Genomic DNA, 16125 nt, shown 5'->3' with positions numbered 1-16125 from the left:
GATATGTAAAACCAACACATTTCACCAGTGGACAAATGCTTTAAAATGCAATCTACTGATGCACAAACCTGATTTAGTTTATTTACTGTGGAAATAAAAGTAAAATGGAGATGTGTATAGTGCATCACTGGACATTTTAAATTAGCCCAAGTAAAGAAGCCTTTCAGAATTATTAGAAATAGTGATTTTGCTTTAGCTAGAGCTGGACACGACAATCTATCAGCCTTTTCCACCCATAATTCCCATTTACCAAACTTTATGGTCCTTATTGTGTCCGAGTTCATTTAAACTTTTCCTGGGGCAAAATTCCCTTTAACTTCAATGAGCATTTTATTTGAAGAGACAGTGAAATACTTAAAGACCTGGTCCTGGAAGCCTAGGAATAACATCTTTTTCATCTCTATTCTATTCACTCAGGAGCAGGTGAGATATTCAGTCATTCTCAGAGCACACAAACTCTCCAAGTCTCTCTTGCTTTGTGCCAGCAAAAGATAGAAATCAATAACAGTAAAATAATGATGAAGCACTGCATTTATGTGAAATGTATGGTGGTGAATAAGTCCAACCAATTCTTCAGTATTGCATCTCTTTTTTTGCCCTGCAGACTGTAGATATTTGTGCCTTCAGGGCTAGAGGTCAGACCCCACCACTGGAGCACAGACTCCTCCCCAAGGAACTTTAGGAGTAACTGGTGAGGAACTGATGAGAAGTGAGCTGACAGACATATTTTGGACTGAAGGCTGGACTGGCCTCAGATATTGGAAGCAGTTTCTTTGAATGTCTATAATGGCATGCAAAACAGTTGACAAGAGGCTTTCTTGAGTGGGAATCAATCCAAGCCTCACTCTGCTGGTGTGACAGGCAGCACAGTGAGTCCTGGGGCAGGACACTGTCCCCTGGAAAGCAGAGCCTCCAAAATCTGCTGATGGCAAACTGATGTCATTATGAAAAACACAGTGTCCTCAAACTCCACCAGCCCACACCAGCATGTATTGCCCAAAATGTGTTGACAATGGAAACTGAAGTGAGAAGGGAGGGAAACTGATTTACTGGAACTGTGTGCTTTCATTTGCAGTAGCATTATTCTCATCTTTACCATCAAAGCAAAGCTACTCCCAGAACTATTCATTTCACTTCTTTCATCCTATCTCCCCTACATCAATTATAGAGGAAGCACATTGGATGCATTTCCCAGAAAATTCCCTTACCATCCACCCCTTTCCTCAGAAGAGGCTGTGGAAAACAAACCTGTGCCTAGCAAAAAAACTTGGTACGACTCAATAACTAAATTTATGCTGTGGAGTTGTATTCTTTTAGTTTCTGTACTGACAGCACTGGTGGGAGTGTCACAAATTCCTACTGACACTCCAGCTGGCACTGAGGAAAGAGCTGGTAAAGTATCAGATGAGGTCCAGCAGCCTGGTAATGCTGGGTGCAGCTCTGAAAGCTGGGCTGCTACCCTGTGCCAGGAGAGGAGCAGGCAGCACATCTGAGCTGTCATTAGGGTTTAGCCCCCTGCTCCCCCCAGCAGGAGGATCCTGCTGCCCCAGGTGAGTGGAGACACCTTTGGTCTGTGTTATGACTGGCATAAGCACTGATGATTTGTGCTCAGCTTGTCCCACAGGGAAATTTCTTTTCTTCTACAGCATTCTGGGCTTTACAGCTGGCAAAACAAAGCAATGACACCAATGATCACAGAATGGTTTCAGTGGGAAGAGAGCTTAAGGATCATCTCATTCCAACCCCCTGCCATGGGGAGGGACACATTTCCCTAGACCAGGTCACTCAAAGCCCCATCCAAACCTGCCTCTGAGCACTCCCAGGGATGAGGAGCTGTGAAATCAATCCTCTGTGCCATCTCAAAACCTGCACATAGCCAAGCAGCTCCCACCATTATCTTATCTAGGTGGACATGTCAGCATTACCATCATTGTGGAGTAGGTGTAGGGGTAGTGGTAGGCCAGGTAGCAGACATCATCTTGGTGAGGGAACTTGATGCTGAAGGTGAGGGTGTAGTAGAATCTTCTCCTCACACTCCCTCCTGCAGCTGCACTCCTGCAGCGGTAGTGGTTTCTGGAAGGAGAGAAAGAGGAGGAAAGTAAATGCTTTTCACTTCTAGATGTGCATTTGAAGCAGCCATGGGAAAAATAAGCATTCAGAGAAGCATCCACACAACAGGACACAAAGCCCAGCAGGGAGTTGGGAGGCAGAACTGCACGTGGCAGTGCAGGGCACTGCCAGCCACAGGCTGCTGAGGGATGGGAGCCCTCTCCTAGGAAAATAAAACCCATTAATGCTTCGTTTTGTTAAGATGCAAATAAAGAAGCAGTCAGCTAATAGTAGCTCATATAGCAGAGTCCAGACATATTTAAACTATGCATTCAGCTAAAATTGCTGTATTTCTTCAGATATTCACATAATCTTGCTCAGAGAGGCAGGTTCCTATTCACAGCCCTGAACAATGCCATAAGAAAATACTCTGCAAAAAACCTGGAGATTTAGAAAATATGAATACCCTACCAAACCAACTATTCAGTTCCACCACAGGAAAAAAAAACTCAGGAATAAAAATAAATAATAAATAGGACAGTCATAAATCTATTTCAAATACCATCAAAGGAACTGCAGAGAAGAAATAAGAGAGTGGGTTTGGGTAGAGACTGGACATGAAAGAGAAGCGACCTGGTGTAGATTTTCCAGTTGTGACCAACCCAAAAATTCTTCTTTGTAACCCTCTTTGTTCTGAAGATTTGACCCTCTCCCTCTCAGGGAACAGTGAGGACTAGCTGCTCCCTCAAAAATGGGGAGCTGAGCTTGACATGGAAGCCAGAAGAGCAGAGAACTCTTGAGGCAGGGTCACCTCCCACAGCACCTGATCAGGGCGTGCCTGGGGACAGCAGAGGAGCTCAACCACGAATTCAGAGCATCAGACAAGATTGTGGGGGTGAGGCAGGTCTGGGTGCAGCCAGCAGGTCCCTTCATGGGTCAGGATCCAGATCAGGACGTGCAGCAAAGCAGGGACACAGCATCAGAGACTGAGCTGGAGCCTCACTACAGCAGAGCCCTGGGTGAGGCTGGTCAGTACTGACAGGGTCTAAGAGAGCACACAAATCCTTGACACTGCCTTCAGTAAGACTGCAAATCTTGTAACAAGCTCCTCAGTCTGGTGTCAGGAGCTGATCTCTTGCAGGAGGCTTACTCTGATGAAGAGATGACTTCAGGCTGAGTAGGAAAGTTTTCTTTCAGCAGAGATGAAGTGACAAATCATGCACTTTTAGGGAGAAGCCTCAGAGCAAATTGCATCCATAAGTACATTTCAAACAATATTTTTCCCACATTGCACCAATTATGCTGTTGCCAAACCCTCTGATTCTGAGGGACTGTGAGGTTTCTTTGACAAATGTTATCATCAATGTTGCATTAAAATGCAAAATAGAAGAGGCAACCAAAAGATGCAATTTCAACTCCTGAATTTTACAATACTAGTTTATTTTGCTGCCGTTCATTTTTATTCAAAGGGGTGGAGAGAAAAGATAATTATTCTTGTCAAATTCTCCAAAATAATCAGCTCTTTTTCATAAGGGAGAGACAATACAATGCTGCTGGGTTTTCACTTGAATTCAATAGTTAGGAACATGTGGGGTGAGTGATACCAACTGGATCAATAGATATTGCAGGAACACTGAGTCACAGTGGCAACCTGAAAAGCCTATGATTTTATTCTCAGTTGAACGCTTTACCCCAACATTTCTTTTGAAAATAAAGCACCTTAATATTGGACAAAGACTAAAAGAGAAAAAAAAATTCAATAAACCCACAAATATAGAAATATGAACTTAGCATTTATATCTGTATTTCACTGGATCAAGGGTTAAAGTCTGGTATCTTTTTGAAGTCAGAATAATGACATTTAATATAGTTCCTGTTAATTTTGACAATGAAGGATAATTAAGAACCATTTCCTGCATGGTGCAGAAGGAAAATGCTCACCTCCATGGCCTCTATTATACTCGGGGCCACTTGGAAGGTTAGATCATCTTGTTCATAAAGTATGGTCACAAAAGTGCTGAATTCTTCCAAGTCCTCCCCTCCAAGCTGACATTTGTAGTTAGAGATATGGGAGGAAGAAGGTCTTTGCAGGCAGATACTGCCTAAATATCCGGCATAGACATTATTCCCACCTGCCCCAAACACTCTGGAGTAAAGGCTCCTCCCTCTGTAGTCTGTAACTCTGCAGACAAGTCAGACAAATGTCCTCTCCTACTGAAAATGGCCACTTTAACCCAGGGGTTTTGCAGCAAGAGACACCTCTGACCTTGATACCACACTGGGAGTTCAGTGCTGCTCACTCCTGCCTGCTCAGACACCATCCCCCGGGCAGGGATGCTCTCACAGCGCTGCTCAGCAGCACATTTCATCCTTGTTCCCAGCATCTCTGCTGTCCCACACAACTACCCAGCCAGAAAAGACACCTCCAGACTTTTGAATCACTTGTTGACACCTGCTTCAATTCATAGCAAGCTATCTGGCAGTAACAGCAAGTTTACAGGTGGCTTTTGCTTCAATAGTCTTCAGTCTTGCACTGAAAAGAAAAGCCCCTGTGTGTAAGCAGTGTAAATGATCATGTACTTTTACTGTATATAATCTGGTCTCCTCACAATCCATCACACAAAGCAGTAGCTCTGAATATTTTTGAAAGAAACCTAAAAAAATAAAATTTTCCTCTGTGCCTCCCTCTCCTCCTACTGCTGTCAAGCCAAAATAACTCTATTGCTTCCTTTCTCCTCCACCAGATTGATGCTTTTTAGTTCCTCACCCCTTTTTCATCACAACACTCTACAAAACCAGCATAGAGCCTAAAGTAACAAGCAAGGAAAAGGAAAGGAATAAAGGACTCTGGCAACATCTGGTCCCCACTACCTTATTTGTCTTCTCTTTCAAAAACATGTTGAAAGTCTCTCATGCTTTCTAGAAGCCAACACACTGGTTATTGGAGTGAAAAAAAAAAAGATCCCCAAGTGTAGTTTTCACAATGAACATGTAAGCTGTATCTACTGTGTCTTTCAGTCACTTTGTAGTAGTGAAATCACTTTGTTTGCTGCTCTCCTTCAGAAAAAAAATGCACAAGTATTGTATTTCCAGCATAGCAGTGATGAAGAGTTAATTAATAATAATTATAATACTACTTATCTCTTACTCTGCAAGATAATTTTTTTGAGCTTAAAAAAAAAAATCTTTGCAAACACTATCTGATTAAAACATGCTTCCCCATTTATCTGTTCCATTCTTTGGGTGGCAGATAAGTGACTCTAATTTTCCACCCTTTGTAAGGGGGGAAAAACAGACAGGTGAAGCAGCCTGGACAAAGATGCAGGCAGGAAAGGAGCTGGGTTGTAATTCAAAAGCACCAAGTGATTCAGGAACAATATCTCTTGGCCATCTGATCTTTAGGCTTCCTATCTGCAGCATTTTGTATTGTAAAAAACTAAATGTATATTAGTACTAAATTACTATTTTAGTACTTAATGTATTTTAGTACTGTTAGATGATGGAATATGGCATTTTCAGCTTAGACTAAAACGGCCAAAGAAATATCCCAGACTTCTGGGCCACTTCAAAACAGAGTTCAAACAGAAAGTAAAATTTTTCTTTCTTCTAATCTGTTGATGTATTTCCTTGGTCCAAAATACTTCCCACCTGAAGTTTGGTGTCCTCATTTTCCATGTCTGGACTTCTTTACATCTCTAAGTATGGTTATTAAGTGCAAGACACTTTAGTAACACCCTGATCCATACCATAAAAAGCTGTATTTAACAATTTACTGGGCATGGCTGTTATTTTGGGCCTGCCACATTGGAAAGCAGAAAATGCACAACAAAACTTCCTTTCCAAAGGGCAAATCCGTGATCAGATATTTTTGTTGTCGATGTTTCAGGCAGAATCCCAGCTGAAATAGAACATTCCCATTGTGCCATTAAGGTGTTCAGCCACACTGCAAAGGCCAGGTGCTCTCAGAGAGAGGCTGATGTCTCACCCTCTCACAGATATCATTAGAGCAGAGAAGTGACCTGCTAATGTATGATGTTTATTTCATCTAATGTGATTATAAAGATGCTGAAAAGAGAAGACCTAATTCTGACATTGTTGCAATCCCTAAACAGCCAAGTTTTAATGCTGATGTGAGAACAAAACACTCCATGTACCTCATAACTATCTGACCTGACTACTCTCTGAAAAAGCTGGAGGTTAGATAATATGCTTAGAATGAGCCATGAAACCAAAGGCACAAGCACATTGTCGCCAATTCAACACTCAGCTGCCATTATTCCTTAAATAATTTGCCAGAAAGGAATATTATTCAGTGCACAAAAGCTGCCAAGACAGCAAGAGAATTAGATGATCTTATTGTAACTGCAACTGTTTATCATGGGTGTATCCTATCACTTCACAGAGAGACAATAAAATAGAGCAGAAGTGTCACTCAGCTATTTTCTGACTAGAGCTCTGCTAATATTCCCCACAACATAAAAAGTCTTGTGAGACTTATGAGAAAGGAACACAGTGACACAGCAGTGCCACAACATTCATCTTTATGAGTAAACTACCCCATCCACAGGGAAGATGAATGCCAAAGATCAGCCACCCTGCTTCACACAGACATCTCACCAACGAGCTTTTCCTCCCCCTGTCCTTCAGCTCAGAGGGCTCTCTCTGTAAAGGCCTTGCTGTTAAAGGCATGCCTGGGTTCCTCTGTATTTTTGAAAGTGTATCACTATTTTCCCATATTTATTAATAACTCCTGGTAAAAAAAAAAAAAAAAATTGGATGAGATTCCCTTCAAAATATGCAGCCCCACCTTAGGATATCCTGAATGGAACTGAAGTGAGCTCTTTCCCCCAGAATACTGGCAGTGTGATATCACTGTGGCAATCCCAACTCCTTCTCTTCTGAGACAAAGCCTGAACAGCCCCAACCACACTAGTTTCACATTGCCTCCCTCCTAGAACTTCTAATGACTGAGAATCACTTTTATTATCACTGAAAGAAAAACATTAAAGTTTCAGTAGAGGTGAAAATCTATTTATATATACACATGCACATTCTTGTGTGTACAAAAATATGTGAGAATCAGCAACACACAATAAATGGGAGACAACAAGTACTTATCCTAGATGATTATGTTGACATATAATTCAATGTACAGCTAGAAAACACAGAATATTCCAAATCAATAAAACAATTCTCTCATATATTCTGAACAAGAATCTGATTACAGGCTTAATTGCACAATCATGGCTTAATCTTGGAAGTCAGCTGCTGTTTAATCACTGCACAATAGCTGCCTTGCTAATGATATGGGAAGCCACTGCAATGGTATCCAGCTTGAAAAGTCTGCCCATTCTCAGAGAAACCAGAGATTACAGGCATGTAAAGGGAAACCACTGAACCACATATGTGAGCTCTTGAGGTAGAAAAGATTAAGGTCAGGTGCATGAAGGTCAGCAAAAAGTACTTGAAACAAAATAAAATAGCTACTCAAATTGCTGTAGGCAGATGCTAGGCTGAGAGAGGATAATCTGTGATAATGCCCTCCCCTGAAAAAAAAATTCAAAGAGAAATTGGGACAACTTCTGAGGCTCTGGCGCACTGCAAAAGCAGCCTGAAACAGGCAACCTGCCCAAATATCAGCACTGAGCTTGTCAGGTTTCCTTTACACCACTGTTGTATATTCAACCCATTCTTTGGCTCCTCAGCTCCTGTACCTCTTAGACAAGTCCGAGTATGCAACAGAAAAACAATGATCCCATCCAGCTCTTCTCTTCCCAGCCTGGGGAAAAAACAACTACACTACTTCTCCTTTCCTCCTGGGGAAGGGAATTCTCCACATTCCCTGGCATCTAACAGCAAATCTCACTTGTGGCTGTTGTCTGAGGGAGGAAGCACACAACACATTGAGCCAGCACCAATTTCCAGACATTTGAAACAGGGCCCACTGGTGGCAGGAGGCTCATGACATCAGTGCAGTTAACAGGAGCCAAAGAGTAGAGAAAGGAAGGCACAAATTATTCACCAAAAGGAAGGCACAAACGATCCACCAAAGGTGCACTTACTTGTAGTAGCAGATCTCCTGGCCTGCCCGAATCCAGCGAGGCCTGCCCTGCAGAGCTTCCCTCACTGAGTACAACACCAGCTGCATGCCTACAGAAAAACAGGACAGGTTCAGGGGATGGGACATCCCTGGCTGGAAAAGACAGGAGTGGGAAGGAAAGGGCTAAAGAAGAAACATCATTGTTTCTTCTGTGCTCTCTCTGCTGATAGTTTATGCAGAGTAAATACATTCCCAAAGCCCTGTGTTTTGTTCTGAGACAGCCATGTCTGTAGAAAAAGTCCCTCCAGAAGAAATGAGCTGAATGGAGTTTATTAAAAAATAAATTATTCTTCTGGCCTTTGCAACCCATTTTGTTTACAAACAGAGGAAGGAAAAGAAAATGATATGAATCAAGGCATCAACAAGATCAGTAATTTGGTTAGTCTAATATTTTATGCTTGGCTGCACTATTATTGAACTCTTAATCCTACCGTAGCATCAGAGATCTGTGGTGCATCCAGAACCCTGCCTTCCAAAATCACCAAGAAAAACTACAAGGTTTTAAACTTACTATTAGCGCTAAATAACACCTAAGCATCATAAACACTGATAACAATAGCACCCATCTTTGTTCTGCATTATCCCAGAGCATGACCTCTTCCTGACCTCCAAAACATTTCCATCTCATGCCCTGAGGGGGCAAGGCTTTCTCCGATCCGAGTTGCACATCCATTACTCGCAGCTCCATGAAGCCAGCCCACCTGCTGGGTGTTTCGGTATCAATTTCCTTGGCTGCACACACCTGCCTGCTCTTTAGGGCAGGGTGAGGATGCTGCCCTCCCCAGCAGAGCTCTCTGCACAGGGTGTCCCCCCTGGCCAGGGGCTGCAGGGCAGGCTCCTGTCAGCAGCTCCAGGGGACCCAGCACGGCCACAGCTGAGCCCAGCAATGATGCTGGCACCACTTCTGTGAGAGCACATTTAAGGAAGAGAAAAATACCCTCCCAAGTATTTGTGCATGTTGATAAGTTGCCCCCCGAGCCTTCTCTTGGCTGTTCTTGTGCTGGGGGGAGGTGATGTTTGAAAATCATTAATACTGATGACACATTTCCATTAACAGCTATTCAGTTCCCTTCTTCCTTTGGGTTTCTCTGTTAAATTCTCCAGCACTGCTGGAGCCCAGAGGTATCATCAGCAATGCCTTTCCAGCTCCCCTTGGGCTGTGCTGTGGGGCAGCACTAATTCACCACAGCCAGGAGCAGCCTCTATAATGATGTTTTCTGAACCAGTGCTGTGAGTTATGTACAAGAGGCAGTTCTGTATTTGGTACCAGGACATGGTCACCATGAATTCTGAGAGACACAGGCCTGTCCAGGTGATCAGGGAAGGGATGTGAGGCTCAGTGTCTGCAGGGCTCTTGATATCCTGAATGCCAGCTCCTGCCCTTCTGAGTCCAAAGGACTCATGTCACAGACATCTTTTCATTAAAAACCTTTCCTTAGGATTTTTTCTTCCTGAGAACCTCTGGGACAAAATGTAAACAATGATTGTCTGCTGCTGTGGAATGCAACAGGTGCATCTGTGATTGGTCTCATGTGGATGTTTGGAATTAATGGCCAATCACAGCACAGCTGGCTCTCTTCTCTGTCCGAGCCACAAACCTTTGTTGATTCATTCTTTTCTATTCTTAGCCAGCCTTCTGAGATGAAACCTTTTCTTCTATTATTTTAGTGTAGTTTTAATGTAATATATATCTTAAAATAATAAATCCAGCCTTCTGAAATATGGAGTCAGATCCTCGTCTCTTCCCTCATCCTAAGACCCCTGTGACCACTGTCACAGACTCAAACACAAAATTGTCTCAGAGCAATGGCTGCTACTAATCTGCCCTCTCATTCTAATGGAGGAAAAAAAAAATCAGTTTTTCCTTTTTACTTCCCCTGTGGAAATGTTCAGTTTTAGAAAACAAACTGAAATTTGGGTTCTGATGAAATCTCCCATGGCAGAGTAAGTTAGCAAAAGAGAGGGAAGGAGAGAGGTGGAGGTTGTGCCTCCTGTCTCACTCTGCTCCTGGCCACAACTATTTCATTAAAAATCCCTTCTGCTGATTTGAAAGTCACACAGTGCCATCTAACCAAGAGCAAATGGGAAAAATCAAACCAGACAAGTAACCAGGAGCTGAAAAGAATTGCCACCCAGGGCACTTTGGCACTAGATCACAACTGCAGGCTTTTTGTCTCAGAGTGTGGGCATTAGCCCAGGAAGGTGCAGAGGGAATGTGACAAATAAACAGCATCTCTTACCAGCTCTGTGCAAATGCTCTGCATGTGCTGGAAGGGGTAGTGAGCCTTGCTCAGCCAAGCCAGAAAAGCTGGAGCTTCACTGTCTGCTCGGAGCAGCAGAAGGAACCCACGGAGGAATTGCTAATAGCCAACCCCACAAACAAGCCATCCAAAAGCAAGCCATGGCTTAGCCTCCCTCCTTAGTCCAGATGGTATTTTCACATCTCCCTTCCAAATATATTATTCATTGCATGCTTGAACATGTGAGTCATGTGCAGTTTTCAGGTACACAAAATTAGATTATAAATGCTGACAACAGCCAAACTAGCAGATGACAACCTTCCACCAATAACAGCCAGAATCTCTGACTACAAGAGTGAAGAGACTAGGGGCTACATCAACAACTTCATTGTGGTTTAAAATGGGACATCAACATCCTTCATTTTCAGGCTCCTGCCACACACACCACACTGAATTGTCTGATAATTCAGGTAAGCAGTATAAGATGACCAAAAAAATTCATTTGGGGTCTGTATGAATACATGAACTTCAGCCCTTTGGGTTAAAGAGTAAATGCCTTTTAATTTATCATGGCACTCACCCAGCCAGTTTCACACACACAAGTGATCCCAGCTCCTCAAGCTGTTTGTTATAGGTACATTGATCCTCAGAGAGACGTCCTGGTGATGCTAGAGGCTGTAGCCACAGGGCTTCAGAGGAATGCAAAGTCTCATATTATGGACTTATTAAACATTCTGAGCCAGGTCTTGAGCTGGTGTAAATTAGCAGAGCTCCATGGAAACAAACCAAGAAAACCCCCAGCCCATGCCAGCTAAGAATTCAATCCACAGTCTCCTTGCACAAGAAATAATTTCTTTCTAAAATAGGCATTGAAAGATGGGATTTGCCCTGCCTGTTTCTGAACAATTCTGCCTTCCTCCTGAACCATGACAGGCGCTCAAGGACAGCAAGGAACAGAATTTTTTATCATCATTAATATTAACAGAAATTTCAGTAGGTCCAAAGATGTCTTACTAGATAAAACCAAAGAATTGTGAATGTTTGTTTGAGGATTATCACATTTATTTAAATCTTAGAAGTGCTTTTGAATCCTATGCTGCTCATTCAGTTCTATGATTGCCTTTCCCCCCCAGCTCTCCCAACCCTAGTGCCATTCTTCTTCAGTTTTGGTCTATAAACACAACAGTGATGTTTATTTCCCCCCACAAATCCTCTCCCAGGTCTCAATATTCAGTTTCCTCCTCAGTCCTCCTGAGGATAGACAAAGATTCCTTGACAAATCTAAAGTGACTTTTTCAGTGGACTTCAGGGAAGATAAGATTGAATTTACAGTCTCCCTTATAGACCTGGAGAGTTTGAAACCTTTATGGCATTAAAAAGATATTCTTGTGAAGAGAAGGCTGCCCCAATTCCCCAAAGGCCCATACCATAATTAAACTGGCTGTTGAGCTTCTCACAGTTGATGATGTTGAAGCGATAGGGAACTGCTGACTTCATGTCACGGACCTCGAAGTAGAACCACTGGTGGTGCTGGCTGCTGTTCACATCTGCATTCATAATTAGGTCATACTCAAACCTGTGAAGGAAAATAATAAAAGCAGTGGCCATGAACACTCCCTGTCTGTCACTGAACACACTGACAGCAGGCTATGCAGTCAAATTGATTGATATTTTGTGAGCACCACCATCAAACACCATTAAATACTCACACTATAACAGTCAAAACATTTTGAGCTCTGTTTTCTTAATCATGTTCCTTCCATGACATCCAGGTGTTAGAAGGCATAATAAAGCTCCACATCATCTAAGCTGCTTCCCTGGCTGACCCTTTCCAAAGCCAGGAAGAGGCCACCATCCCACACTGGGGCACCTCTGTGCAGGGGTACTTACTCGCGCACTTGGATCGCCTTCCGAAGGTTTCCTGACTCAAACTTGGAGAAAAATGTCAGACAGCCTGGAGCAGCTGGGCTGGAGAGACTGCTGGAAAGCAAAGCAAGGACACCTGTAGCAGATTGCTTCAAAGACAAGCTTTCCCCAGCACCTTTTCTATGCTAAAATTTACTTTAATAATTTTTTTAATAATCAAGACCCTGGGAAGGAGGAGGAGGTGAGCAAATCCATAACCTCCCTCTCCAATGCAGCTTTTCTCTCTAGTCTTGCTTAGTAATTCTAAATCATCTTTCCTTTTCCCAATACTCTCTTTTGTCCATGTTTGCTTCCTTTATTCCAGTTACTTTCCCACTGGACTATTCCTATTATTTCATTAATTGCAAAAGGCAGCTTTATACAATTACTCTATATTTACTCTTCCTTCATCTATAAAGTTTCTTTCTCCAACTGCTTAGAAACCCTTAAATTAATCCTAAGCAACTTAATAACTTTCTTCTACCACAAACTCTCACCTCTTTTCTGCTCCAAAGAATGTTATCCAAGTCACCCATACTTCCTCTGAATGCAATTTCTTTAAATTTGGGACCCTCTCAACTGCCCAGTGCTACATCTCCTCACAGACCATAGTTGAGTGCTTAAAGCTTTCCCAAGGCCAGATGTTTGAGGGGTGTTTTTGAAGTGCTGTGTGAGTGTCACACTTATGAAACACATCTACAGCCTGTGGAACTGGCTGTGCAGACACTCCATGGGAAATTCTGCCACAGGGGGTGGAGAAGATGGATTTGTCAGTACAGTTCCCAGCACCAGTCTTCACCTCTGCTCCAAATCACTGCATGCAATGCAGACAGATCCAGGGACAACCCACAGTCCCTTTGATGTATGGATTTTCTTGTTCTGTCTATAAGTTCTGATGATTTCCTGCTCCAGTGGCTTCCACAACAAATCCTTTCCCTGGAGTCACCTAGAAACAATCTACCCCCCTGGATATTTTCTCTGTTAGGCCTTTACCTCCTGCTACTTTGCCTTTATCAGAGCTGATCAAGTAAACTGAGCTCAGTGACAGCACTGACAGTGCTCCTGGTTGCAGCACTCAATTTAAGGGACCCACCTGGGATCATCTAAATCAAACACAGTTCTTCCTATCACATCCCCCGGCTGGATTAGGCGGCGAACATCATCAAGGACTTTGTCTCTGGGAAAAAGAAAGCAGCAAATCAGAAAATTGTAGTGACAGTGTGAGAAATATTGATATAGAGTATTCTTCTAGAAAGAGTCTTAGGAAATTCTTTTTAAGGACTGGAAAGGACTTCCATGTGCTAATTCTTGGTGAACTTTTTTTTCCCATCGTGAGAACACTTCTGCTCCGTCCTCATTAGAAGTTGCCTTTTGGGTTAAATGACTGATTCTGGAAGATTGTTTATTCACTACTGGATTGTGTCAAATTTGATTTACCCTCAGTTCTTCCCAGTCAATGCCAACCCCCAAGTGGCCAATCTTACCCTCTGAGGAAATATCTGCCATTACTTACAAACCTACTAGTCTGACTCATAGTGAATATTGACTATATTCAAGCTGATTTCTACTCATTATTAAACAGAGCTTCTCTGATCCCTGAAGATGATCAAATGTGGAATACCAGATTTTCTTCCTGACCTTTGAAGCAATCATGCTATGCCTTGAAGCATGATATGATTAGTCCCATTTCAGCCATACAGTTATACATGTTGTTGTAGCCATAAAAGCAAAGCATTTAGAGCTACAGTGCAAGAAGATGGTAGAGTGATTTTCCCTCAAAACAAGATTTCTAGCTCATATATTTACTGCAGAAAGAATCCTAGCAGTCAGAAATCAGTAGTCTCAACTAATAACATTAGTTGAGCAACTCTAATTTTAGCATAGAACCCACCATCTTTGCTGCCTGCTAATAATCCCCTACATCACTAAAAAGAAATATAAAGTCATTGCATATAGGCCTATGTCAAGCCAAAAAAACTAATTAAGAGCTTTCTCTCCCAGCACATCTTCAGAACACAGCTCCCCACTCATCTGAGCACCTAAATAATGAGACATCCTTTCTGAAAGGACAGATAGGATTTTCCCTGGAAGAATCAGGTGGGACCAACAATGCAAGAACTAAAGTGGCAGAATAAAGAGTAAGATCAAAGTCTCACAAGGACACAGAGGCTTCTCCATCACCAAAATGGACTTGTTTTCATTTGTGTTCTAACAAGGTCATAGACTCACAACCCAGCTTAGATTCCCATCTAAAGCTTCCCATTATTGATGAATTTATCAATCAGTTGAGGCACATAATTGGGTAGCAAAAAATTTGTTCAATAGCTTCCTAAGGCATTCAGAGCTGTTAGAGTCAGAACCCACATAAGCCAGTTTTGAGCCCAAGGGCTCTCAGCTTGGTCCCCAGTTTAAAGCACCATCACCTTTGGAGCCCATGCTTGCGCTCCAGCACGGGCTTGCTGTAAGGAGGTGGCTGGTGGCCCCAGAAATCCGGGAATGCCAGCTCTCTGTAGCCTGGGATGGACTTCACACACTTGGCCCTGGCTGCATAGAAACAAGGGCTGTGGAATGGGATAGATCCTTGGTGTTTCTCCAGAAGGTTTCTAACCATATCGGAGCTCTCCAGCCTCCCTTCAGGACTAGGATTGATCGAGGCCTCACAATGAGGGTAAAACACCTTTTTGTACCAAGTAGCATCTTTTAGGAAAGAGCACAAAGCAAACACATCACTCCTGGCTGGATCTTCCTCCTCACAGAAGTCTTTATCCTGGGCTTTTTCAGCAATGTCTCTGTTTTCATCATTCTTATCCCATATGCATTCCTCCTTCTTTCTCCAGCTCTGCAATGGGGCTTTGAAATCCTGTTCTCCTGGATCTGGTCCCATCTCTGTGACACTTTGGTTTCTCCATCTGCAGTTTGGATGCTTCACAGAAGTAGCACTTGGAATGAAATGAGAGGGAGCAGAGGGAAGACTCTCAGTCCTGTCCTCCAAGCTCTTCTTTTCCTCAGACTCAAATTCAAGCTCCTTTAAATTTAAAAAGCAGAAAAAATTAAAAGAAACTACAGACAGATTGTGCCTCCTTCCAGAGGAAACCTTTCAAGGAGGAAAAGAGGAAATATTTACACATCTCCCAAAACTGTACTCAACCAATAAAACAGCCAGAGCAAAATCAGTGCATGGACCACCTGCCAGCATTTCTCTATCCACAAAGCTGTTTCAACAGAAATCCTCAGAAACCAAAAGGATGTGATTGGAGATGACTCGCCCAGATGACTCAACCAAAACCAATCATTCAAACAAAGAAGGGAAGATTATTTTGAAAGGCATTTTTTTTAAATATAAGTGTTACAGGAGGATAAAGGTGGCCAATCAGTCATGCAAAATTCCAGCCCTACCTTCATGCAGGAGAATGATTTAATCCCATTTGGCTACTTATGGTCACAATCAGTATCACAATATTTTGTGTACAGGAGATACATTAACCCAGAGATCTTTTTCAGATTCATATTTGAAACAGGATTTTCAGCTCTCCTAAATTCCAAAACTTGTAATAAATGCAATATTCCTTTTTTCGTCCCAAGCATCACTAGAAAAAAATTATTTGAACTGTTCATTTCATTCAGTGGCAGTGCAATCTCCTCTTCCTTCAAACCACTAGTTGACAGTATTTACTTTTCACATCTCATTCTGATTTTGATATTGCTGTTGAAATTGCCAGCAAGGATACAAATTATCTGACAGATTTCTCATGTGGCAATTGATTCAACAGTGCTTACTTAATCTACACCCAGACAAACGTGCATCAAACATCATTCCTTTTTCACTCATGA

General features: G+C 42.5%; 1 protein-coding gene across 1 annotated transcript in view; it reads right to left on the bottom strand.

Annotated features, from left to right (window-relative positions):
• AGBL1 (AGBL carboxypeptidase 1) overlaps nt 1-16125 on the bottom strand; it is a 246308-nt gene that overhangs the window by 188032 nt on the left and 42151 nt on the right. Inside the window, exons 10-15 of the mRNA XM_071442058.1 lie at nt 14718-15319; nt 13388-13471; nt 12280-12366; nt 11817-11965; nt 8112-8199; nt 1926-2073 (exon numbers count right to left, since the gene is read on the bottom strand). Of these exons, the coding sequence (XP_071298159.1) occupies nt 1926-2073; nt 8112-8199; nt 11817-11965; nt 12280-12366; nt 13388-13471; nt 14718-15319 (1158 nt within the window). The remainder of the gene's footprint in view (nt 1-1925; nt 2074-8111; nt 8200-11816; nt 11966-12279; nt 12367-13387; nt 13472-14717; nt 15320-16125) is intronic.

Source organism: Agelaius tricolor, unplaced genomic scaffold (assembly GCF_023055355.1).
Source record: "Agelaius tricolor isolate 1412-34295 unplaced genomic scaffold, bAgeTri1.0.p SCAF_16, whole genome shotgun sequence".
NCBI lineage: Eukaryota > Metazoa > Chordata > Aves > Passeriformes > Icteridae > Agelaius > Agelaius tricolor.
The sequence above is the reverse complement of the archived record's forward strand: the minus strand, read 5'-3'. Positions and strand labels throughout refer to the sequence as shown.